The sequence below is a fragment of the Cucurbita pepo genome, chromosome LG10, assembly GCF_002806865.2.
Source record: "Cucurbita pepo subsp. pepo cultivar mu-cu-16 chromosome LG10, ASM280686v2, whole genome shotgun sequence".
Classification (NCBI taxonomy): Eukaryota; Viridiplantae; Streptophyta; class Magnoliopsida; order Cucurbitales; family Cucurbitaceae; genus Cucurbita; species Cucurbita pepo.
Genome location: NC_036647.1, coordinates 4,951,050 through 4,977,279, shown reverse-complemented (window position 1 = coordinate 4,977,279; position 26,230 = coordinate 4,951,050). Strand labels below are relative to the sequence as shown.

The following is a 26,230-nucleotide window of genomic DNA, read 5'->3' as shown; positions in this document are numbered from 1 at the left end:
TAAAAAAATAAAGGAAGAAAATGAAAAAAGGAAGGGCTCTAATAAATACCGTTGACCGTTTCTTTTTCCTCCAAAAGAAATTGTACGGTAAATGAACCCTTGATTTCCTCTGTTCCACTTTTCTTCCTATTTCCTTATTAAAAAGAAAATAAAAAAAATACTTTTTATATATAAAAAAAAGCAATAATAAAAGAATGAGAAAGAAAGAAATAAATAAATAATGAAAAAGTAAATAAAAGTCAAATACCAGTAGAAGAATTTTCTCCTTCCTCCTTCGTCCTTCGTCCTTCGTCCTTCGCTTCCTCCTTCGTCCTTCGTCCTTCGTCCTTCGCTTCCTCCGTCCTCCTTCCTCCTCCAAGTTCATTCACGCTGGCGTCCAAAATGGAGCGCAAGAAGACGATGACGATGAACTGGGCTGGACTGCAGGATGACGACGACGATGACCGGTTTTTCGAGTCCATTGAGAGAATGTCGTGCGCCATGCCGGAGGATTTGGCTTCCTCTTCTGACGATGACGATTTCGAAGACAGTAGAATGTCCTTCGCCTCTGTCGTCTCCACCAAACACCACGAGGATTTCAGAGCCTTTGCGGTGGCTACACCGATGAAGCCAGAATATGACATTTGGATGGCGGCACCGGGATCGATTACGGAACGTCGCAAGCGATTGCTCGAAGGAATGGGCCTGAATAGTGGCAAACAATTTCAGAGGATTCAGAGCAAAGAACTCCAGAGGGAGGTTTCGAGGAAATTACTTGAGGACGTTCAAGTTTGTCAGCCAGAAATCGTCGAATCTCCTGATGTGGACCAGAAGCAAGACGCATCGCAAACGCCATTACCGATCGTGCTTGTACGTTCGCGATCTGATGGAGATATTGACACATTCTCGTTTACCAAGAGACGGAAAGACGAACTAATTGGAAATGTCTCGAAGCAGCGCCTCACGAGAACTTACTCAATGATAATGGCGTCCAGTGCTCGGATGTGTAATTATCCTGAGTCGATCAGAGTGTCGGCGAACGAATGTGGACAAACGATTAGGCATGGTGCGACGCTGTCGACGGTGATCTCAAACAACAGATTCGGCTCATTTTTTCTGATCAAGAATCTGGATACGGGAAATGAATTCATCGTGAATGGATACGACCAAGACGGAATGTGGAATCGTCTCAGCGATATTCAGACGGGGAAGCAGCTTACGATGGAGGAATTCGAGAAATGCGTTGGATATTCATCGGTAGTGAAGGAAATGATGCGAAGAGGGAACGGATTCTTCGGCGATAAGAAGCTCAACATGAATTCGTTATCGAAGAGCTTGAGAATGAGTAAGAGAAGAGGAGCGGCTCTATTGAAGAACATCAAGGGCTCAATGACAGGTTTAATGGGGGAAAAGGAACTTTCTCAAGCGCTAGATTCAAAACCTAGCAAGAACGCATCATCGACTAATTCTCCCCCTTCATCCTCCTCTACGGCGGCGGCGCCGTCGTCGTCAGAGTGGGTAAAAGTGAGACAGAGCGGCAGATCGTACAAGGAGCTTTCGGCGCTGCATTTCTGTCAGGAAATTCAAGCGCATGAGGGCTCAATTTGGACGTTGAAATTCAGTTGCGATGCCAAATTGTTAGCGAGTGGAGGTGAGGATCGAATAATCCATGTATGGGAAGTGCAAGAATGCGAAGTAATGTCGATGAAACCAAACGAAGAAGGAAGCCTTACGCCGCTCCACCCAGCTTTCTGTCCCTCACCTGATAGGACTGCAACAGGAGATGCTTCTCCATTGCCATCCGATAAGAGGAAGAAAGGAAAGGGGCTTTCTGGAAGCAGGAAAGGGAATGTGATTCCCGATTATGTTCATGTTCCCGAATCTGTTTTCTCCCTTTCCGATAAACCAATCTGCTCTTTGAGTGGTCATCTTGACGATATTCTTGATCTCTCTTGGTCTTCTAATTCTCAGGTCAGCTTCATACATTTTTCTTAATTCATATTTGGTTTCTCAAATAATCTAAAATCCCCAATGTTGGTGATGGAATTTTAGCTCCTGCTTTCATCTTCAATGGACAAAACTGTAAGGCTGTGGGACATGGAAACCAAAAGCTGTTTAAAGATGTTCGCCCACAACGATTATGGTTAGACTCTTTCAGTAATCATACATGTTTTTTGTTTTTAGTTATGGAAAAAGAATATAATTCTTGTTATTGTACAGTGACCTGCATACAGTTCAACCCGATGGATGATAACCAGTTCATCAGTGGATCACTTGATGCAAAGGTGAGGATATGGAACATCCCTGATCGATATGTCGTGGATTGGACTGATCTTCACGAAATGGTCACTGCCGCTTGCTATACACCCGATGCCCAGGTTACTCTCCTCCTCAACTTTATTTCTCCATTGCATTTAATCATTACATTCTATCAAAATGGGTTAATTATAAATTTAATTCATTAGTTCTTAAATTTTAAGAATTATTAGATACAAAATTAAATATACACCCAAATTAAATTTGTATCGAATAATGAAATTAAATTGGTTGAGATACATGCAAAAATTTGTATCGAATAATGAAATTAAATTTGTTGAGATACATGCAAAATTTGGAAGGTTACTAAAATTTAGAGATTTATTAAATAGGTTTGAAAATTTAAAAACTATATAAATCTCAAAATAATAATATATTTATTTTAAGTATCCACTGTGTTATTTATTTATTAATTTTTCAAATATGATCTGTGCTGCAATGACATTTTATTTTATGAAAAAGAAATTTCAATAGAAGTTTTTTTTTTTTTTTTTTTTTTTTTTTAAATTTAGAGAGAAAAGTAGAGTCATGTATGTAAAAAAATCTTATATTTCTTTTTTTCATTTTAAGGAGAAAAAAGGGGTTAAAATTTTCTTGTCAAAGTCTCTTGAAATTTAATTGTAATAATGGTTTCTTAAATTTGTAACGATAGTTTCAGTTGGTATATTAATGTTAAGAGTATTTTGTGAACAAAATTCTTACCATTTTTATTCCAAAGCTCACAAGGATATTTCTTTAAACTATTTTAAAGTTGAAGTGCATTAATAAATTTTAAAAAAATTGAACTTATTTTTTTATGGTAGAAATAACCAAATCATTAAAATTGTGACGTTCAAAGTAACTGTACAGGGATGGCTAAAAGAAATACATTAAATTATTATTATAAACTTAAGTTGTAAGATTAAATCAGTACTTGAATTTTGAAAAAAATCAAAATGTTTTCTAATGTTTGATGTTGAGTAGTTCAAGTGCTCAGGTAAGAGCAACATAGATTCAACTTGGTCAAATTTGAAAATTTAAGTGGGTTGTTTTTATTTATATAAATAAGTGTGTGTATACTTCATGAATGATGTATATAGATATTTATGGCACATTATGTATACATACATGTATATATTTCTTTTCATCGTCACATATGCAGTTATTATTGTAGACAATTTTTCCCCTTTCTTTTGAGCATATTCGTCTTGGTGAATAATGTTAGATGTACAGTCCGCCTAAATCATGCTTATGCTTCTGCAGGGTGCCATAATAGGTTCACATAAGGGGATTTGCCGAACGTACACCATAGAGGGTATAGATATTAAATTCCAATCGATTAACTATAACGATAACGATAACGATAATAATGATAATTGATTTTGTTCTAAGTTAACTTACCAGTATTATTTGGAGTATAGATTCCAAGTTAGAACAAAAGCACCAGGTTGATGTGCAAAGCAAAAAGAAGGCCCAAGGAAAAAAGATCACTGGTTTCCAAGTAATTATGCCTATCTTCTTCTACCCTCCATTTATTATTTGCTACACTAACTAAATTAATGCTGCAATAACTTGGTACCTGAACAGTTTGTTCCAGGGAGCCCCACTGAAGTGCTGGTTACCTCTGCTGATTCTCGAATTCGAATCTTGGAAGGCACCGAAATTACTCAAAGATTCAGAGGTAAGATAACTCTTGGATGGAAATTACTCAAAGTTCATCTTAAAATGGCCTGTTTACCATAGAACTGATGTTGTTGGATATTAGGCTTCCGAAACACGAACAGCCAACTTACAGCATCGTTCAGTCAAGATGGGAAATATGTGATATGTGCAAGTGAAGATTCTCAAGTTTTTGTGTGGAGAAGAGAGGAGCCACGAAATTCAAATTCTGGAAAGAAAAGTTTGATAGCAACTAGAGGTTATGAACACTTCCCTTGTAAAGATGTTTCTGTAGCAATTGCATGGCCTGGCATGATGAACAGCGAGCCTCCGTTGTCACAAATGAACTCGAAAAGAAATTCTAAACGCTGCCCATCGCAGTCAGCTTCAGCCTGCAGCTCACCAACTCGAGAAGAAGGCAGCTCGGTTGGAAATAGTAAGAAACAGCTGCCACCTCTACCAAAGAAAAACAACAATGCTGCAGAGAATAATAGTGCCTCAACAACTCCTCCAGATGAGGAGCCACAGCAGCCAGCTCAGGTGACTCGCTCAGATTCCAAAACTGGCGAATCGCTCACTCCATCACCTTCCATCAGGTCAGGCGATTCGCCTTCTATTTCTTCTTCTGCTATCAACAGCTCTTCGTCTTCCTCCTGGCCTTCCTCTTGGTCTTGGTTTGATGTCGGTAATAGCCATGGACATCATGCCATCCCAGCCACCGCATGGGGATTGGTCATTGTGACTGCTGGGCTGGGAGGTGAAATAAGAGCCTATCAAAATTTTGGACTGCCACGTAGGATTGGACGACAGACCAATTTCTGGCCAACAGCCTAGAAGAGTAAATTGATTGGTGACCAAACAAATTCCCATGGTGATCTCCATAGGATTGGGAATTTGGTTCTAGTTTTACCATATACAACTCTTCCAGTGAACTCAGTATACTAGGATGGAGTTCTCTGATACATATATAGGGCTAAAATACAAGCTGCCGGGAGGTTTGTTTCAAAGGGCTAAAGCTGCTGTATTTGTAGATTGTTAAATACAGCAAATATGAACTTCAGAAAGTATAGTAAATGTACCCTACCTGCCAACAATTTTTGGCATTCAACATTATTACATTATGTTTTTTTTGGTACTAGAATGCTTATAACTATGGATAAATTCAGGCCATTCAGTCTTATAATAACCGGATTCGGCATATGGATAGAAGAACAATGTTTGTCGAAAGAACTCACACGTTCGCTAACTAAAAACTATGTGTTTATAACTCAACTACAATTTATTTTGGAAAAACAAAATACAAAACGATAAGTAAACTACAATTTATTTTGGAAAAACAAAATACAAAACGATGAAAACTTATCCTCAAAACGGACAATATCATATTATTGTGGAGAGTTGTTAGTTTAATATCAAAGTCATTCCCTTGTCTTGAAAATCGAGTTAAAAGTGACTCCAAATGTAAGACAAAATGAGTACGTTGTTCGAGGGCTCCAAATGTCTTAGAAAAGCTTGGGCATCCTAAATTTTAACGTTCTCCAAATCATCGAGGTTAAATTGGTAATTATTAAAATATATTTTTTTTTTTAATATCTATTTTCTCTAGGAAAAAAGTCAAAATCATTTAAAAATATATTAAATTGGGGCAAAATTATTAAAAGTTAGGATAATTAAAGGACCAAAAAGTGTTTTTTCAAAAAACATTTATGACTTGTGATTTAGTTTGAGTTTGGTTATCTAAACAAAATATCTAATGTAGTTGGGATTAATTATTAAAAAATGTGGAATAAAAAACAATATTTCCCACATTTTCGCTTTTATGACATGTCACATGACACGACAACAACTTTATTTTATATATTTATGTTTTAATAATTATGATGTGACAACTACTAAATATAGCATTTAATATAATATATATATATATATATCATGGTAGATATATTATAGAACTTAGATTAAATATCATGGCAGTTAAATCTCAGTTGATTAATGCCTTTCTATATGAATAGGGAAAAATGATCAGATTAAACCTTCCAAAAGTGGCTATGACTGAATCAATGAGCAAAGCCTTATTAGAACTCAAGAACATAAGTACTCAGACAAGCATTCATGACCTACGAAGAAAACGATGACGACAGATTCGATCACCTACGAAGCGTCCCGTGCTTCACAGGCATTCAAGTAGATTTTTGTAGATATAGTGAACATAACCATTGCTGTTCTTCCATATCCAAGATTCTTGTATCAACTCGATAATCAGCTTAGCCCGAACAAGATCCCGAGCTGAAGATGCCAACTTAGAAACTCTTATCGACCTCCTCGTCACATTCAACCGGAAACCTTCCTGTACTTTGGCCGCCAATCTTCCCTAATGACCCCAAAGCAGATAAGCTCTTGAAGCTACTGCTCCCCTCACTGAAATTCGACTTCTTCGATCGTCTTTGTTTCGATGAACTAATCTCAGACTCTGCATTATCAGTCATCTTGATCTTTGCCACGAGTAGTTGCGTAATGCTGCCTCGACAAAAAGGGCAAAGCGGGGCAGTAGGACTATTGCTCGAGATATTTGGCTTCTTGTAACAGCATAACGCTAGCGTGCAAGGCGCACACATTTGATGACCACAAGGATGGACCTCTAAAGTGCAGACATGTTCAAAGCATATGCAGCATAACTCGACATTGCAACCCTGTTCGAAAATTTCCACAAGTGAATATAAGAATCGGAGTACGTGCAGTTTGAGACAACTATATCATATCTTTACATCGCGCTATAGTTTAGTCAACTATAGCATAACTCGATGTTTCGTTCTGTGTTTTTCATGTTTTCGGGTATATGGATATTACCTGACCTAAATATAATATAGCTAAGATCGATATTACCTCGGATTCTGCGTCATCCAACTCAACATCAGATTGTAAAGGAGATGGAGGTGAGCAGGAAATCTGCTGCAATATGGCCTTCTCTCTCTCCATGTTTGCTTCCACCAAGGCCCTCTCTAACAGAGCTTTTGCTTCTTGATTTAGCTCATTGATGAACTTCAGTTTTGATGGCCAAACAAGAGGTTCTGCTGCTGAAGGATTCAGCAAGGCGGCGCATGCCCGATTCTTGCGCTTCATAGCGACCGTGTAGGGTATTCTCCTGCAATCAAGCATTGACAGTTAAATTTTCAAAGAAATTGTGACTGAATGTGAGCAGCAACTTGCCAGGATGCTGTTGTCCTAGAAGGTTAAGGTTATTGAGTATTTATAATCATTTGATTCACAAGTTCATGATTTCAAACCAAGTAGATTCTTCTTCATAATGAAAAATCTCTTGAAGTTTTCGGATGAATCGAGGCATCAAAGTGTAGCCAAAGTTGTGGGCTTTAGAAGTTTGAGGTTTTTTTTTTGTAGTTTGGATTTGTGTAGCTCATGGGATTGTGTGAGCCCACGTCGGTTGAAGAGGAGAACGTTATAAGAGTGTGGAAACCTCTCCCTAGTAGACACATTTTAAAACCGTGAGGCTGATGACGATACGTAACGGGCCAAAGCGGACAATATCTATTAGAGGTGGGTTTGAGTTGTTACAAATGGTATCAAATCCAAACACCGGGCAGTGTGCTAACGAGAACATTGAGCCCCCAAGGGGGGTGGATTGTGAGATCCCACATTGGTTGAAGAGGGGGAACGAATCATTCCTTATAAAGGTGTGGAAACCTCTCCCTACTAGACACGTTTTAAAATCGTGAGGTTGACGACAAAACATAACGAGCCAAAGCAGACAATATCTATTAGCAATGGACTGGGGTTGTTACAAATTATCAGCTCCTCCGATGGTTTGAACTATTTACTCACATACTAGTGAAGGCTTAGTTTCACAACGTCAAACTATACAAGCCTAACCCGTGAGTCGAACGCCTTAGAACTTGGAAAAAAAGCTCAACAATTGAGGGATACAAATTAACAAATAGGCAGGTCAACATCAAAGTATAGCTGCCAAAAAAGATTGATCAATTCATAGAACTTGCTAAACCTTACCCAGCTGCATCCACTTGTAATCTTTCTGCTCCTCCCGCGAGCAATTCCCGAACACATTCTAAAGAACCACTCCGAGCAGCCAGATGAAGAGGCGAACTCCCCGGATAGCTGCAGCAAATCAATGTACCTCTCTTGATTTTAATGAAACATGAGCTAATACAAATATAAATACAATCTACATCACAATCTGCTTAGATATATACCCATAACCACAAGTTAAAGCACAAACAAGAGCTCCATTCGCCAAAAGGATCTGAGCGCACCGTGGCTGTCTACGTCGTGCAGCTATATGCAATGGCGTAGCACCACCTCCATCTCGAATGTTCACGTATCTGAGAAATCCCCTGCCAACGACATCGACTTCAAGGTAAGTAAACCATCAAAATACAGAAGATCAAGATCTGAGGCAATGAGAAACTGACCAAGTGGCTGCTACTGGATCTGAATGAGCAGCAGAAATTATAGCTTCTAAGCAATCTGAGTGGCCATAATAAGCAGCATAATGCAAACAGGTTCGTCGGTTTAGAGAATCAAACATCAGAATCTATTGAGATCATAAGAACAACACATTGTTAATGATTACTTTGTAATTGAATTAAGCATACACCAAGAACATTCAATAAATCATACAAATTGGGACACAAACGTTTGCTCCTGCTTCAATAAGTCTCTGCACACATGATATCTTCCCATTCATTGTAGCCAGCATTAATGGGGTCTAGCTCAATCATAAACAAAATCCAGAACATGTTCAAAGATTATATCTAATTTCAGTGATGAAAGCGCAAATTGATTCATTGGAAAACCAAAACAAGAAGTACACATGAAATCATTACCTGTTTATTGCAATTCAACACATCAGGATTCACACTCCGTTCTAAGAGCATAGAAAGAATCTGATTAGACAGCAAAAACCCATCAGATAGAAATGTTAGTGATTCACCAAACGAGAAAAAAAAAACGGTAAGAATCGCGACCCACCTCGATCTGACCATAAGCAGCTGCGATGTGCAGAGCAGACATCTTCATACGAGGAGTGGTCTGTTCCAAGACAGTTGGATCGGTCCTTACCATAGCATCAACGAGCTCCAAATCCCCATTCTGCACAGCTCGGAACAGGCCATTTTCAAAGCGTTCGCCGCAGCTCGGGCCCTGACCCATCACCTCCCGGCCGGATTCAGCCGTCAGCACATGGAGATGTGCCCAGCAACTGATTCACGCGCCACCACGTGTGGTGGTTTGCCGGAGTCGTTTTGCTGGTGGATTGGGCGTTGTTGCTGCTGCTTCTAAACGCTGATTGTGAAAGGGAAATTTCTTCGGAAGAAAATCGTGGGGAGTGGGCCTTCTTCGACTGCTTGGCTTGACCCTTTTGTGTGAAATTTATGACTATCGATCGCGGAATTTGACCCCTTCTGGCGTGAATACGAGTGCTGTTTCTTTTGGTTATTTTATTGAAGCAAAAAGAACACAGATTTTAAGTCCATTGTTGGATCGATCGGTTGGTGACCTCAAACTTTTACGGCGACAAGTTTTCAAATGCATATAATACTCATTCATTTCTTAAAATTTTAATACATATTATTTTTTTAGCCGGTGTCTATTGGGGAGAGGTTTCCAACCGATGTGGCTTCTCACCATACACTCCCCTACCGAGCCCAACAAGAGGTTTCCCACACTCTTATAAGGAATGTTTTCATTCCTCTTGAGAGTGGCTAACGTACTTGTTGTCACATAACCCAGTGACGGGCTAACATTAGTAACAACCCAAGTCCACCGTTAGTAGATATTGTTCGTTTTAACCTGTTACATATCGTCGTCATTCTCAAAATTTTAAAACATGTCTACAAGATAAAGGTTTCTCATACCCTTATAAGGAATAATTCGTTCTCCTCTACAATTAACGTGGGATCTCACCAGAGTGTATGTCAATTATCGTTGAACTATGCTTGTGATGGAAAAAATTCTCGAGCTACATTTTATATTATAAAAAAAACATCTAATATTAGCAATTTTAGTACTACAATTTAATAAATCTTTAGTAAACTAAATATAATAAATCTCCTTAAATTTTAGTAAACCAAATTGTTATTTAGTGAAAATTGAAAGTCCAAAATCTTAGGCAGAGCAGCCCAAGCCCAAAATGCAGTGTGAGCCGAGCAGTAATGCGCGCGACTGAGCCCTCTTCCCGGCCTCTCTCACGAAAGCGATCTTCCGTTAAAAATCTCCTGATTTCTAGTCTCCAGAGACGAGCCAAATTGATTTCGGACTTCAGAGCTTCGCTTCACGTTAATCTGATCAGGATCCGGTGCATAGCGGGGTGCCTCATTTTCTGGATCAGTCGTGTTTCAGACTTTAGAGGTTTGCTTCATCTTCTAATGAGCTTCTTTTTTTTCTGATCAGAATCTGATAGCTTGTTCTTACTCACACACACATATATATAGTGGTTTGGATGAATAGGAGAGAGGAGGATTGGAAGATCTGGAATAATAAACTCATTGAATGTTATTGACTTCATGGTGGTTTCAATGTGTTCATTATTCCAGAGATTGCTTCTTTGATTGTATTGCTTACTAACCATCTCATTTAAGAATGTTTGATTCTGAATGTTTCCTAAGCTTCAAAACCATTAGCTATATTGTATTTAGAGACCCTATTTTTTCCATTAGAGTTTTCATCTCAATATGTATTTCTTGAGATGACTGATGAGATTCATTTAATTGCAAACATCATAAAATTGCATCTCTTGCAAATAAATTAAGTTAACAATGATCAGTGTAAAACAAGAAACCATTCAAGGATGCCTCTAACCCCAGGAGAAAATCTGGAGGTCTTTCGATTTTGTATGTTCAAGATCTCCGGTTAGCTCACATATATTGTCCTCTTTGAGCTTTCCTTCTGGACTTCCCCTCAAGATTTTTAAAATGCATCAGCTAGGGAGAGGTTTCCACCCTTATAAAGAGTGCTTCGTTCCTCTCCTAACCGATGTGGGATCTCACAGACGCTTTTTAAAAATAAAAACTCTCTCTAGCAAACTCGTTTTAAAAACCCTGAGGGGAAGCAAGCTCGAAAGGAAAGACTTAAAGGGACAATATCTACTAATAGTGGACTTGACGTGTTACAACAAATCTTTTTAGTGGTGTTAGAAAGAAGGTTTTACTCTGTGGAAGAAGGAGGCTATGGATATGGATTGGATATGATGGTTAGAAATGAGGCCTCTTAGTTTTGAAGATTGATCCATGAGTGGGATGAGAAATTGAGGAACTTGTGATGTATTTTTGTTCTGAATTAGTTTCTGGTTCCTATGCCAATTCTTTTGTAATTACTCATCTTTGGATTCATTTTCAAGTGTCTGCGGTAACTTTTATGAGGAGAGCATCCCATCCTATCCTATCCTTCCTCCTTTTTGCTGACTGCTTTGTTAATGAATAGAATGCTTCTTATAGATTTCTGGTTCTAGTCTGGCTGTGTACATGTAACGGCCCAAGCCCACCGCTAGCAGATATTGTCCTCTTTGGGCTTTCCCTTTCGGGCTTTCCCTCAAGGTTTTTAAAACGCGTCTGCTAGGGAAAGGTTTCCACGCCCTTATAAAGGATGTTTCGTTCTCCTCCCCATATAAGGGTTTCGTTTTCTTCCCCAACCAATGTGAGATTCTCGCAGTTCCTGATGGACTCAATTGCAATACTACTCTGTTTCATGTCCCTAACTTCACTCATCTGTTTTGATCTACAGACACTTGATTCTTGCTAGTGCCATTGAAGGCATGGAATGATTCTATCAAAGATGGCGTTCGGTCGGCTCACCGATACCAAGTAATCTACATCTTCCTTTCAGCTGCTGATTTAGTTCATTGACACCCTTTTTCCTGAAGAGTTCTATCAGCTGGTTTAGGTCTGCTTGTGGAATCACAATCACAAATAGGATTTTGATATGTAGTTTAAAGACTGATTTTTGTTTCATCAATCAGTAATGATGCACCCAGTAGCAAAAACTTCAGTCCTTCCATGTTTAACAACCGACTACTATACCGACTTCAGTAACTCGGTATGTATCGACTTTTGCTGTTGTCTTGCATCCATTTTCATGCAGGAAAAGGCTGGAATCTTTAAAGCAAGGAAATCGTGGGTAGAGTTAGAAAAGTAGCTTCCATTACCTGAGTTAACACATTATGACATTGGTTGGAGAGTGAAACAAAACATTCTTTATATAGGTATAGAAACCTCTTCCTAGTAGACGTGTTTTAAAACCTTGAAGGAAACTCAAAAGGGAAAATTCAAAGAGGAAGATATCGGCTAGCGATGGACTTGAGCTGTTTCAAGTAGCATTAGAGCTAGACATCGTGCAGTGTGTCAACGAGGACGCTGGCACTCTAAGGAGGTGGATTGTGAGTTCCCATATCGGTTAGAGAAGAAAACAAAGCATTCTTGATATGAGTGGAGAAACTCAAGTGGAGAAACTCTTCCTAGTAGATGCGTTTTAAGACGACAACGATACATAATGAACCAAAACGTATAATAATTACTAACAGTAGACTTTGGCTGTTACGGACATGTTTGAGAGTAACTAAGAACGCATAATACTTGCTAACAGTGGGCTTTGGCTGTTACGGATACGTTTGAGTTGCGATCAGATCAGTGGGATGGAGCGTGGGGCTGAAGAGATGTGGGCCACAGTATTGAAAATTAAAAAAAAGTCAAGATACTGACAAAAGAAAGCTTTGTCTTTTCGTGGTGCGTGTAAAGCGCAGCCCACTATGGCGCGTCGATATCCGCCAAAAGCCTCCGACATTCTCTTCCCAATCGCACCCAAATTCCCTCTTTTGACCGACCACCTTCCTAGGTTTCTCAGTTTTTTACTGCCCACCGAATTTAACTTATTTTTTAATCTCCTAACTTCTCCATAAATTAGTTTATTTTATTTATTTTTATTAAAATAATTAAAGATAAATTATAAATTTAATTTCTTTAACTCTGTGATAATCTATTTCCAAACTTATTACACATCTTGTTTCAAGATTTATGCTTGAATATTAGTTTGATTAGAGTATTTCAAGTCTTATTCTATTATACTTCGTTTAATTTTAATAGATCTCATTAATATAAAGTTAATATTTAGACATAAAAAAAATACTCGTTTAAATTGCTCTTTAAATTAGTTGTACTTTTTCAGAATTTGCAATATTACTATTGGCCTTTCATAAACGTTTCAAAAGTATTCTTAGTAGAAAATTATTAGAATGTAGGATAAAAATTTAAGACTTATCACCACGATGTTATTTTAAAGTCAACGTTGTGTTAGTTTTTTTGTTCGAACATTCTAAAAAATTCGGTTAATTTGAAATATATATACATATAAATGATAATATTGAAAAAATGAAAATATTTTTTAAACAAACAATAAAATTTATGAGTTTAATTATTAGTAAGTGGATGAAATAATAATAAACTTTTGGTTGAAGCAAAGATAATGTTTATATGTTTATGAAATTTGGAATCATAAAACAGTTTTAATTGAAGCAGTGAACCCAAAAATAAAATAAAAAAGATAAGATTTTGGTGCATTGTTTTTTGCCCAAAATCAGTGGCTTTTTAAAGATTATCACTTTTGAATGCTTTTGGTCTTACTCAACCTCACAAACTTTAGGCCTTTATGTTACCCATTTATTTACTACAAATCACATCAATGCAAAATTCCTTTTCTTTTCTTCAAATTTTTCAACTTTTCATATCTTTTCTCGGTTTCCTTCGTAAAAGCAATGTCACTCGATTATTATCAAATCGACTGTAATCTTTCTCTATTTGTGAGGATACCAATAAACTAGATCTGAATCATTCTCAACGAGTCCATAATAAGTGATCTCATTTTTTTTATTGTGTCGGATAGAGACCAATGGTCTTGAACGGCCGAGGCAAAACAACTCAAAAGATAAAGAAGTAATAGACACCTCAAAAGATAAAGAAGTAATAGATTATTGAGTTTAAAAAGATATATTAAATAAGTCAAGAACTTGTCAGATACAAAATTGAAAATTTTAGAGATTTATTAAGCACTAATAAAAGTTTTGTGCAAATCTGCACATACCGTGTTAGGAATCACAACTCTCCGTGATATGATATTATCCACTTTGAGTATAAGCGCTCATGACTTTGCTTTAGACTTCCCGAAATGCCTCATTTGAATGAAGATACTATTCCTCACTCATAAACTCATGATCTTCCACTAAATTAACCAACGTGGGATTCACTCTCAATAATCATCAACATTTTGAAACCTATATCACACCAAATATATTAGGAACATTATTCTATATTTTGTCTTAAATACACTCTTAAATTTTTTTTAAAAAAAAAATCTCAAATATCTTCAAATTTTCAACTGTATTCTTGAAACACTATTCCGATATTTTTGAAACATTGTTAAAAGTTTAAGGTTATTTTTCAAACACAGTGTTAACTATTTTTATCCAAACTAATAGTCAGATTATTTTTTAGATTTTTTTAAGAGTTTATAGATATTTTTTAAATAAAATATAAATTTTTAAGGCTGTTTTTATTAATTTAACCTATTTTTAATAATTCAGTCATGATTAGGTAATTATGTAGGGTATAAGCCATTAAACTTTTCTAGATTAACCAGAAGAGAAAAAAAAAACAGTAATTATTATTAATTTACTGTTTTTCTTGAAAAATACGACCAAATTAGACCTTTATTTCCTATCAGTTTGGAGGTAAAAGTAAAACTTTGATTATCTTCCTCGTTTCGAACCAGTGCGTTACTCATAAAAAGGATTTTCATTTATTATTTATATCTTTTAGGCTTAATTTTTTTATTTTCTTTTAGATATATCTAAAATTTATACAAATTGTTTTCATTTATAATTTTCTAAAATATTCATAAATTAAATACGAAAAAAATGAGAATATTATCAAATGAATCTCTAACATCTCATCACCTCACAAGAGATCAGGCTCGAGATTTTTTACGAGCAGATATGTTAAATCTAAATCTTAAACTTTACGAAAAACACAATCAAATATATAAATCGAAGCACTCTCTTCACATTTAAAAACGACCCAAAAGAGTTCTTCAACATGAAACCCTAATTTACGAACAAAAAAAAGATCCAAAGTTGTTAATGAAAGAGATCATCAAACCCTCATAAATGGGAAGAAGAAGATGAAGGATTAAAAGCATTCCAATAATGGCGATCCCAATATGGCTTTCCCACATTCACATGGTGTTCTCCATCGTCCTCCATTTTCGTCGCTTCCATCTTCCCGACAATGCTATAGCTCGACGATGCGTCGCCACCACCACCACCATCGTTTCCGAGTAACCGAGCTGGCTGCGATCGGTGTAGCTGAAGCTGTGGCCGCCATTGAATTTGATCAAACCCTAAGAAGCTTGTTATCCCAATGGGGGGATGAGTTGAATCCATACCTCCTTCATTTTGTACGTAATTTAATCTCATTGTTTCTCCTCCTGAAATCTCTGAAATTTGATGTAAATTTATTTTAATTTAATTTACTCCTGAAATTATAATAATCTCGACCAAAATATTAAATTTTCGAATCTTCATCTCCACGTATTATTGAACAATAAAAATATTCGACGATTAAAGTCGATAATTGAAGATATCATGAGTTCGTATAAGAAAGTACCAGTAATAGTTGTCGGTTGGCATTGGGAGTTAACCGGAGATTTAGAGGTACTTTTGGTTCTTTTATTATTCCGGCGGTAGCCGCCGCCGACCGGGACACTTCTAAGGGCGCCACCACGGGTCCAGTAACGACGGCAGGTCTTGCAAAAGTGGCGTGGCTGAGAGAGGCTATAGTTGTTGAAATAACAAAACTTTGTGTTAGTTGATTCACATCTTGGACATTTCAGGGCTGTTTCCGGCACGGGCAGGTTCGCCATTCGGGCACGATCCACCATCGAGCCAGGGCGGACTTGTGGCGGCGCCCGTGGCGGCGACACGAGCTGAAAACTGGTCCCAGATTGATGGGTTGGGGTTTGATGTTGCCATTGATGGGTTGTTGGATCAAGATAATTAGATGGGTGAGAGGGAAACACCATTGATGGGTTTGTAAAAGCTTTGATGGGTTTTTAGAGAGAGAGAGAGGGAAAGAGGGGGAGAGAGAAAGTTTCATGTCATTATTCTTTATACATTCTCACTAATTTTCCCTTTTTGTAATTATTGCTTTGTTTTTTCTTTAGGGTTTTCGTTTCTTAATCAATAAGTAGCGTCACAATCGCACTCTTACGACAACGGGACAATAATTTTGTAGCACTTGTTCTAACCCAGCGAACATGTCTGAGAAATTTAGACTTTGCAGATAACGTCGACGTATGTTTGAGTCTCGAGTCACGTTTGAGAGAAATATTCTAAAAAAACGGCTCTGATAGCATATAGCCCGAGTAGAAAAAAGTTACGACTAATCATATCTTTCTTAAAGTACATTTTGAAACATTTTAACCCTAATGGGTATAGACATGATTTTGGTGAACAATGTTATACACGTTTATATTGATATAACGTGAAATAGTAAAGATCTATCTAACATGAAAGCATGTAAAAAGGGTTTGGAAGAGTAATATGGTCATGGACAAGCATGACTGGGACATTCGACATATGACATAGACAACATGTCTAGGACAAGTATGAACGTGACACAGAGCTAGCATCATGACAGTATAATTTATTTATATATTCAACTTAATATACTTCTAGGCGTGCATGAAACCACAAACGAGCCTAGTGGTCGATTCTATTGGTGACTGTGGTTATTCTTTTTATTAAAAATATTTTTAGTGAAAACTAATTAAGAAATGATTTTTTGTTATGGAAAAGACTAAATTATATGAAGTGATTTAGAATTTGAAGGGACAAAATTGGAAAGAAAAGAGGAAAATAATAATTGAACTTAAAATTAAAGGGTGTCTCTTTAGGGCTTTGGGGCTCTTACAAAAGGTGAAGGACCTGACCACATGAACCTTTATCACACATGGGTCATGTGGGTCATTTTTTTCAGACCAATAATAATAATAATAATAATAATAATAATAACTTTATTGCAAGTGTTTCTATTTAAATTTGAATAAAATAATTATTTTAAGTAATAATATTATATGGATCTTTGCTTCATTAAAGTAATAATAATTATTTTATTTTGCTTTTTCTTTTTCTTGTTTAAAATCCTACTTTTATTTTTATTTTGGATATAAAAAAATTATATGCTTGGGGTCTCACTCGTATTTGTAATTTTTAATCTCTAATTTTGTTTGTTTTTACTCTTTTTAATTTATTTTTTTTCAAATATTTGCATGGGAATTTAATGGAAAGCTGCTAGTCGTACGTACCACCACATGGCCACCACTAATACATTAATCAACTATATGTAAATAAATCAATCAATCAATAAATAATTTTATTTATTTATTTATTATTATTATGTGAATGTATTGGATTGAATATTTGATGGATATTAAAAAAAAAAATTAGATATCTAAATTTGAAGAATAATTTTCATTCTCAAAATTTTTAGATTTTACATATTTATCTCTGAATTCTCACTAATACTAACTTTTGGTCATTAGTTTTAAGTTTTCGTTAATTAATGTTAAATAAATAAGAGAATACTAAAGATTCGAGTAATAGAATTTTTGAATTCTGACACAAGTTACTTATTAGATCTAATAGAATTATTTTGTTGTATCAAAACTAATATCAATACCCATTTCATGAATAAAATGTGACCAATTAACCAACCAACAAAACTACTTGTCACAAATAACATCTTGTTGTTGCATCGAAACATAGAAATGTTGACTAATCTGACTAACATTGAACTTGGTAAAATGAAATGGTTGAATCATTCAGGAATACACATTGAATGGTGAAATTACGCATTAAGTTTATGGCAGTGGATATATAATAAAAAGAGTGTAAGAAAAATTAATGAAAAATAATTTAATTCCATTCTTTCTAAAATAATCTATAAAAAAAATAATCTTCATGAGTAAATATTAATAAAAATTTAGAGATAGAAGTGTAAAATTTATAAATTTGAATGTAACCCTTCAAACCATAGAAATGAAATTAGTATTATTGTTATTATTATTATTTTGGTAATAAGAGAAAGGGAGGCTGGGAACTCACATGGGCCTAGGTTTAAGCTTTAATATTGGGCTTGAGTTAGTTGGTAGGAGCCACTTCTGGCCCAATAGTAAGGTGGTTATGTCCAAGGATTTGCAACCCAATCTCTTCAACTCTCCCTTCCAAGTGTCTATTTTAATACCATTTTATTCAATTACTCTTTTTTTATTTTCCTAACTCATAAATCATTTCTAAAATTATTCTTCAATTTCATAGTTAATTATTTTTTTTTTATTAATTACGTAATTGAAAGTAATTTAAATCTTAGATCGTGTTAAATTTAAATTAACACATTTTATTAGTTCATATTTATATCCCTTCACAATTCAACTTTTTTAATGATTTCGTTATTTTGATTCAATTTTTTGTTATCCATTTTCCTAACAAACAAATCATTAAAAGTAAGATTTTCATAATAAACTATGAATTTTTAAATTTAAAATATATATATATATATATATATATAATTCAGTAGTATTTTTATTTATTTAAGCAATATTTATTAAAAGATGGTATGATTGCGTCGTGGGTAAAGTGAGAGTAAGATGTGATTTCAAGAAGGTCGCTTGTTCTTTCAGTTTCTATTTTTTTTCTTAATATTCAAATCTGAAGAAATTTTATTCTTAATAACCGATAAGAATCTTACCCACAAAATAATAAGAGAATAATGTTGGATGAATAACCAATCGGAATTCAAATGAAAATGAAAATAATTTTAATTTCAACCACTAAAATGTCTTTCCAATAGAATATAGAGAGCAAAAATAAAATAGGCCGGTGAACAGGGGGAGTGGCTTTCACTAATTCAAGCCACCCCAAGGATAATAATTCTTCAAAATCGATGTTCCAAAAATAAAAATAAAAAACAAGCAAGACAATGACCGACGTTGTAGAATGAGAGATAGAAGGCTTAGTCGACTTCCTCGATCTTGGGACCTGCACCGCTACCGCCCGCAGGGACGCTGTCATCAGCACCACCGCCCATGTCAGCTCCGGCACCTTGGTACATCTTGGCGATGATTGGGTTGCAGATGCTCTCCAACTCCTTCATCTTGTCCTCGAACTCATCGGCCTCCGCCAGCTGGTTGGCATCGAGCCACTGGATGGCCTGCTCGATGGCGTCTTCAATCTTCTTCTTGTCGGCCGGGGAAAGCTTGGCACCGATCTTCTCGTCATTCACTGTGTTCCTCATGTTGTAAGCGTAGTTCTCCAAGGCGTTCTTGGCTTCCACCTTCTTCTTGTGCTCCTCATCCTCAGACTTGTACTTCTCTGCTTCTTGAACCATCTTCTCGATCTCCTCCTTTGAGAGTCTTCCTTTGTCGTTCGTGATCGTGATTTTGTTCTTCTGGCCGGTGGTCTTGTCTTCGGCAGAGACGTTCAAGATACCGTTGGCATCGATGTCAAAGCACACTGTGATTTGAGGAACCCCCCTGGGAGCTGGGGGGATTCCGGAGAGCTCGAATTTTCCAAGCAAGTTGTTGTCGCGGGTCCTGGTTCTTTCACCTTCGTACACTTGGATCAACACACCGGGCTGGTTGTCAGAGTAGGTAGAGAATACCTGCTCCTTCTTTGTGGGAATTGTGGTGTTCCTTGGAATCAGAACAGTCATGACACCTCCGGCGGTTTCCAAACCGAGGGAAAGAGGAGTCACATCCAAGAGAAGAAGATCCTGGACCTTCTCGTTGCCCTCACCACTCAAGATGGCAGCTTGGACTGCAGCACCGTAGGCAACGGCTTCATCAGGGTTAATGCTCTTGCACAGCTCCTTACCGTTGAAGAAATCCTGCAACAACTGTTGGACCTTGGGAATCCTAGTAGAACCTCCAACAAGAACAACATCGTGGACGGTGCTCTTGTCCATCTTGGCATCCCTCAAACACTTCTCAACGGGTTCCATACACTTCCTAAAAAGATCCATGTTCAATTCTTCAAATCTGGCACGGGTAATTGTTGAGTAGAAGTCGATTCCTTCGTACAAGGAATCAATCTCGATGGTGGTTTGAGCAGTGGATGAGAGAGTCCTCTTGGCTCTCTCACAAGAGGTCCTCAGCCTTCTAAGAGCTCTTGGGTTGCCACTGATGTCCTTCTTGTTCTTCCTCTTGAACTCCTGGACAAAGTGGTTGACCAATCTGTTGTCAAAATCCTCACCTCCAAGGTGAGTATCTCCAGCAGTGGCCTTCACCTCAAAGATACCCTCTTCAATTGTAAGTAGAGAAACATCAAAAGTACCACCACCTAGATCAAAAATCAAAACATTCTTTTCACCGACACTGGTTGCCTTCTTGTCAAGTCCGTAGGCAATGGCAGCGGCCGTGGGCTCATTGATAATTCTCATGACATTGAGACCAGCAATGACACCAGCATCCTTGGTGGCCTGACGTTGAGAGTCGTTGAAGTAAGCAGGAACAGTTACCACGGCGTTCTTCACTGTGGAACCGAGGTAAGCTTCGGCAATTTCACGCATCTTGATGAGAACCATGGAAGAGATTTCTTCAGCGGCGAACTGCTTATCTTCTCCCTTGTAGCTAACAACAATCATTGGCTTGTCACCAGGACCTGCGATGACCTTGAATGGCCACAGCTTAATGTCGCTTTGGACGGGAGCGTCACTGAATCTTCTACCAATCAACCTCTTAGCATCTGCACGCAGTTAATCAGGTCATTCAGTTGAAAACTCAATTAACCAAACATATCAAAAGGAAATTCGAAGACATAAACAGGGCAGGTTCACAACATCAACATTATCAAGCGATTGTTTTTTCCATGAATGAAATCCTCGATGCCAAAAGACATCAAAATATTTGTCACTAACGTAACACTACAACTGATACAGGTTGCTCTAATAAATTAAACTAAACACACAAGGGAAAACAGTAAAAAAAAAAAACTCATATTCCCAAGTTGATACTTAAAATCGAAGTAGAATAATCCAGTCAATTTCATATTCCCAGAAAACAGTAAAAGAAAGGCCAACAGAACCTACAGAATGCACAAAAGTGCTCTCCATGTCTAAATAATTATTCTCGTCGATCTAGTCAAAACTAAATTACAGTCGTGGCAAATATCTAAGTCATGATATAACTGAACACAACGGATCCACAATATAGGGATTAAAGCTCAAACAATACTCAGATCCAAAAGAACTTCCAAGAATAAAACTAGATCTACAAAATACGAATATATTCAGAGCCAATCACAATCATCAGGAACAAAACTAATAAAAACAAAAAACCAAGGCAACTATGATCAATAACAAGTAGTCATAACAAAGCCGTAGAAAATTCGAACAGAACTAAATAAACACGACAGATCTAACAACAAAGAAAAACAAAATGCAAGACAAGAAGTTAGATCTTACCAAAAACGGTGTTAATTGGGTTCATGGCGACCTGGTTCTTGGCAGCATCACCGATCAAACGCTCGGAGTCGGTGAAGGCAACGTAGGAAGGGGTGGTCCTGTTACCCTGATCATTAGCAATGATCTCAACACGGTCGTGCTGCCAGACACCAACGCAAGAGTAGGTGGTTCCGAGATCGATTCCGATAGCCGGACCTTCTCCCTTGCCGGCCATTTTCTTGTTCTGCTACGGTGATAGCAAGGAAGAACAGAGAAATGGAAAGCGAGATCTGAAAGGAGAAAGAGAAATGGACGAAAGAGGCGAAACTAGGTTATATGAAGTGGCGAAACAGATGGAAATGAGATGATTATATATAACCAGAGAACTCAAAAATTCGAGAAGGTTCGGAGCCTATATTTCTGATCCGTTGATGGTAAAGAGAATGAACGGTCGGATTTCCTTGTACAAGGTCTTATACTTCAGATTTCCCCCTTTCCCTCTCCTCCATGTATTTTTCCCACTTAGCATCACATCCAGCTAATACGGAATGAAAATTCAAATTTTTTTTTTTTTTAAATTATCATTTTAATCACATGTCTCATAAATCATAATACAAAATAAATATTTTTTAAATTTTGAGAATAGCTTAATAAATATATCACCATTAAGTGTGAGATCTCACAATCTATTCCCCTGAGGGCCAGCGTCTTCGCTAATGTGATATCGCTCATGAGTCCAACCTCCACATTGATTGATGTCTCGCTCTTGTACTATTTTGTAATGGCTGAAACCCATCCATAAGTATATGGTCCTCTTTGTATTATTTATTTTCATGCGTTTCGTTTCCCTCTCTATTAGGAATATTCCTGTAGTACCGTCTACTTTTTCTTTTCACGCCCTTAGTTTACCTCTCCAATGGGAATATTCCTGTACTACCCCTCGGACGGACGAAGGAGGATAGGTTAGCCGAAAAATGGTTATTGGTTCAAGACGCAAGGTGCTTTTTTTTTAGGGCAAGAAGGGGTAGAGAAAATACCTCGAGTCAATGTTCGAGTATCAGGCGCTACGACGCTGAAGTAACCCATGTCATACTCCCACGAAAAGCTCGAACGACCTTCAACAAAAGGGTACCTATACCCGAAATCGACACAGGTAGGTAGGTAGAGAATACCTAGGGGCGCAAGACAACTCTCTCTGAGGAACTCGGCAAAATAGCCCCGTAACTTCAGGAGAAGGGATGCCTCCTCACAAAGGGGGTCGTAGTGACCAAGCCCGAGCGACTGTTTACAAAAAACATGGGTCTCCGCAAAGTCATATGAGTTCGGATCTCATATTTCTAGTATACATTTGATTTTGGTATGTTTCACTAATTTACATTAAATTAACAAAAAAAAAAATTAATTAATTAATACTTAGTTGGAATATAATTGGATTAAAAAAAATGTCAACCGATACAATCCAATCCTGTGACGATTTCTGATCTTCTAACCAATAGGTTTGAGGGATGGACCTGCAGGTATTGGGCTATACTATGTAGCAAATGGCCCACATGAATTGGGCCGACACGTCTTATATTACCGTTCTTTTACTTTATTATATTTAAATACGATCGTTGAGGTACCTCAATTATCGTTATATTCTCGGACAATAAAAAAAATATTAATTTTAAATGATTAATTCGTGTGTAGTGAATTACATGTTTGTGTAATTTGATTTTTAAATTAACTATTTTGCAATTAAATTTTAACCTAATTTATTCACAAAATTTTGAAATATTATCGGATATGTACGTTTATGAAATATTATCGGATATGTACGTTTATTTTAAATAATTCTTCGAACAATATTGTAATGGGCTTTTAAAGAGTTTTAATAGAATTGTACATACAAAATTAAAATTAAAAATTATATCTGATTTTTTTCATTTTAATTTCTTTTTTAAATACTAGGAATTTATTACATACAAATTTAAAAGTTTTAAAATCTGAGCGACATTTTTGAAGTGAATGAACTAATTAAATATATAATATAAAGCTACTCAACTTGTCAAATATCAAACATGAAAATCCGACGCTAAAATTTATAATTTAACAAATAAAAGAAAAACATTAAGTTAGCGTAAATCGTTCCTAAACGATTTTAAGTAACATAAAATTTAATTATTGTTAGCTACAAAATTGTCATTTATGAACGATGCAAGTCTACGTCATTCAAAATATCATTTATAAAAATTTAAAACTATTAGCAAAAATTGATTATTTTTTGTTGTCTTTAATTCAGTTACATCACTTTGCATATTATTTGAAAATATTCATGTTATTTCAAAACTTACAATATTACCTTCCACCTTCGTAATAATTTCAAAATTAGATTCGAGTTATAATGTTTCAAGAAAGTTAAGATCCAAAATGAGTGAGCCCACGTAGAACATAATTTAAGACCGAACATGATTAAATTCGTTCTAGGTCTCAATCTTCATTCTCATCTTCATTTTACAAATCTCAATTATTATTCCCAAATATTTATGAAAGTAAATAGTAAAAAATAAAAAATAAAAACTGATTAAGTACACATACGTTCAATCTTCCCCGCCATAGGCAAAACTTCTGAAGTCCGATGACTCATCTATCATAGCCGTCGATTTTCACGAATGATATAAACCGACCAACCACTAGTAACCCACCTGGCATAGAATCAATCATCTCTAACTATATTTTAATATTTAAAAATTTTAAAACTAGTATTTTTATTTTAAATCTTATATCTCAATTTAGTAATGCGTGGAACGAAATAGTATTTTGCTCCATCAACATAATTTAATTCACCAAATCGTTATAAAAACGCACTAAATGCATTAAAGTCATAGACTCAACATTATAAAGAGTGAATCAACATTTTGATTATAAGATAAAAAATAAAAAAATAATGATTTAAACTCGATAATATAATTTAAAATATTTATTTAGATATTTTAAAAAAATAATTATTTTATTATTCTTCCATAAATATATGTTATTTTGTTGATATTTCACCTAGATTTTTGGAACTCCAAATTAAATTGTATTTATTTTATTTATACGGTGGTTTGAACTAAAAAACTAATTTATTGGTTTATTGACAAATTAAATGGCCAAACTTAATTAATTAACTAATATTTTTATAATTTTGGATAATTATATGATCCGCATTGAATAATGGGAAATTGACAAAAATAACCTTAATATTTGACTAGCTAACCCAATAAATGATTGGCATTTAATATAAAACATAAATAATGTAAATTAATCATATTTAATACATAGTTGAAATTTGATCAACCCATTAATCCTTTTAAATTTAAATTTTCATAATATTTTAGTTTTACTTAATTTTTTATTTGTGAGTTATATAATATTCCAAAATATTGATATTTTTGTTTTGGTCAACGACCCAAATTCATTGAGGGATAAAGTTGGAATTTTTATTATATTAATGATTGTTCTTATAAAAAATTAATATCCCAATTTATTATAAGAGTGTATAATGTTGTATTAATTTTTTTTGTTTTAAAATTAATAAATTTTACTTAAAAGGAGAGGTGAAAGAAGTTAATAATTTTAACCATACTTTCCATATAAGTAACCACACGTGACACGTGAAAATATATGAAATATATATGGACACGTATTGTAATCATGTCGTAGAAAAATGTTGGAACTACAACTTATTGTAATGTAATTTAATTATAAAATCTATGGTTAGAGTGTTACTTTTAAACATAGCTCTCTTCTTCCTCTTATATACCCCACATACATACAACCACTGATAATGCCGGTGGCGGTAACGACGGCGGTGCTATGGAGGATGCGCCTCGGCTCGGCTCTACGAGCTGCTTTGGCATGTGCCATAATTGGCGTCATCACGGTGTTCGGACCAGCGCCTGTGAAGCACTTATTGGCGTTCTCGGCTTTCTCTTACGTCACCATCATTTCCATATTGCTTTCCGACGCCGTTTCTATTGGCGACGCTGTGATGGGCGTGTGGCACGTGATGTGGGCGGTGGCGTTGGTGGTGCTCTCGTCTGTACCTTGCTTGTGGCTGATCAAACCGGAGCGGTTCACTGGTAGCGCGTCGGCGGCAGCGGCCGTGGCCGTCAGTGCGTTTATGGTGGCTTTGCCGGAGCGGACCCACTTGCTGACGAAGCGAATCGCATTTGGACAGCTTGTGATCGTGTACGTCGGAACGGTGATTCACGGCGGTCAGACGAGTTTTTATATGCACCCAATTCGTGTTGCGTCCAGTACGGCTGCCGGAGCTCTTGCCGCCGTCGCCGCCATGATGCTTCCCTACCCACAGCTGGCCTCCTTCCAGGTAAAATCAAGGTCCAGAAATTTTCATAATCACGACCAAAATTTTAGTTAAAATAAAATTTTGATATATATATAATTTAAAGGATTTATTATTATTATTTGGTTTTGAGTGGTATGGTGTTGAATGATGAAAGCCCCAAAGTAATGAGATCTTATGCTCAGTGGACAATATCATACCATGGAGATGAGTGATCGTCTAACATGGTATCAGAGTCATGTCCTAAATTTAGTCGTGCCAATAGAGGGGTAAATTCTCAAATGTCGAACAAAGGACTCTAAAAGAAAATGAGTCCCACATCAGCTTAGAGAATGCTCATGAGTTTATAATCAAAGAATACTTTCTACATTGGTACAAGAATTTTGGGAGCACAAAACAAAATCATGAGAGGTTATGTTAAGAGTAGACACCTAAGTCAAAGCTATGAAAACTTATTCTC

General features: G+C 36.3%; 4 protein-coding genes and 1 long non-coding RNA gene across 7 annotated transcripts; 2 read left to right on the top strand and 3 right to left on the bottom strand.

Annotated features, from left to right (window-relative positions):
* Positions 1 to 319: 319 nt before the first annotated feature.
* Positions 320 to 5,089, top strand: LOC111803275 (WD repeat-containing protein 44-like). Its single transcript, XM_023687604.1, has 7 exons — positions 320 to 1,950; positions 2,032 to 2,122; positions 2,200 to 2,357; positions 3,538 to 3,589; positions 3,696 to 3,775; positions 3,862 to 3,955; positions 4,040 to 5,089. The coding sequence occupies exons 1-7, from the start codon at positions 382 to 384 to the stop codon at positions 4,765 to 4,767; spliced, it is 2,772 nt and encodes a 923-aa protein (XP_023543372.1). The 5' UTR covers positions 320 to 381; the 3' UTR covers positions 4,768 to 5,089.
* An 833-nt stretch (positions 5,090 to 5,922) lies between these two features.
* On the bottom strand, positions 5,923 to 9,369 carry LOC111804151 (putative E3 ubiquitin-protein ligase XBAT31). Of its 3 annotated transcripts, none has more exons than XM_023688857.1 (8): positions 8,935 to 9,114; positions 8,790 to 8,849; positions 8,600 to 8,671; positions 8,376 to 8,497; positions 8,157 to 8,297; positions 7,954 to 8,061; positions 6,817 to 7,075; positions 5,923 to 6,623 (listed from the first exon to the last, which is right to left on the bottom strand). In XM_023688857.1, the coding sequence occupies exons 1-8, from the start codon at positions 9,112 to 9,114 to the stop codon at positions 6,234 to 6,236; spliced, it is 1,332 nt and encodes a 443-aa protein (XP_023544625.1). In that variant the 3' UTR covers positions 5,923 to 6,233. The 3 variants fall into 3 exon arrangements, with proteins under 3 accessions (XP_023544625.1, XP_023544627.1, XP_023544626.1); XM_023688859.1 differs by having other exon boundaries at positions 8,584 to 8,671; positions 8,935 to 9,015; XM_023688858.1 differs by lacking the exon at positions 8,600 to 8,671 and having other exon boundaries at positions 8,935 to 9,369.
* Positions 9,370 to 10,137: 768 nt separating this feature from the next.
* Positions 10,138 to 11,986, top strand: LOC111804220. The gene is made up of 2 exons (XR_002816488.1): positions 10,138 to 10,311; positions 11,683 to 11,986. It is a non-coding gene; the product is annotated as an uncharacterized LOC111804220 (long non-coding RNA).
* A 2,977-nt stretch (positions 11,987 to 14,963) lies between these two features.
* On the bottom strand, positions 14,964 to 16,092 carry LOC111804313 (dof zinc finger protein DOF3.6-like). The gene is made up of 2 exons (XM_023689072.1): positions 15,612 to 16,092; positions 14,964 to 15,441 (listed from the first exon to the last, which is right to left on the bottom strand). Exons 1-2 carry the CDS (start codon positions 16,024 to 16,026, stop codon positions 15,107 to 15,109), a joined length of 750 nt encoding a protein of 249 aa, XP_023544840.1. The 5' UTR covers positions 16,027 to 16,092; the 3' UTR covers positions 14,964 to 15,106.
* Positions 16,093 to 18,798: 2,706 nt separating this feature from the next.
* LOC111803465 (heat shock cognate 70 kDa protein 2) lies at positions 18,799 to 21,796 on the bottom strand. Its single transcript, XM_023687871.1, has 2 exons — positions 21,465 to 21,796; positions 18,799 to 20,746 (listed from the first exon to the last, which is right to left on the bottom strand). The coding sequence occupies exons 1-2, from the start codon at positions 21,676 to 21,678 to the stop codon at positions 19,017 to 19,019; spliced, it is 1,944 nt and encodes a 647-aa protein (XP_023543639.1). The 5' UTR covers positions 21,679 to 21,796; the 3' UTR covers positions 18,799 to 19,016.
* Between the last annotated feature and the right edge of the window lie 4,434 nt (positions 21,797 to 26,230).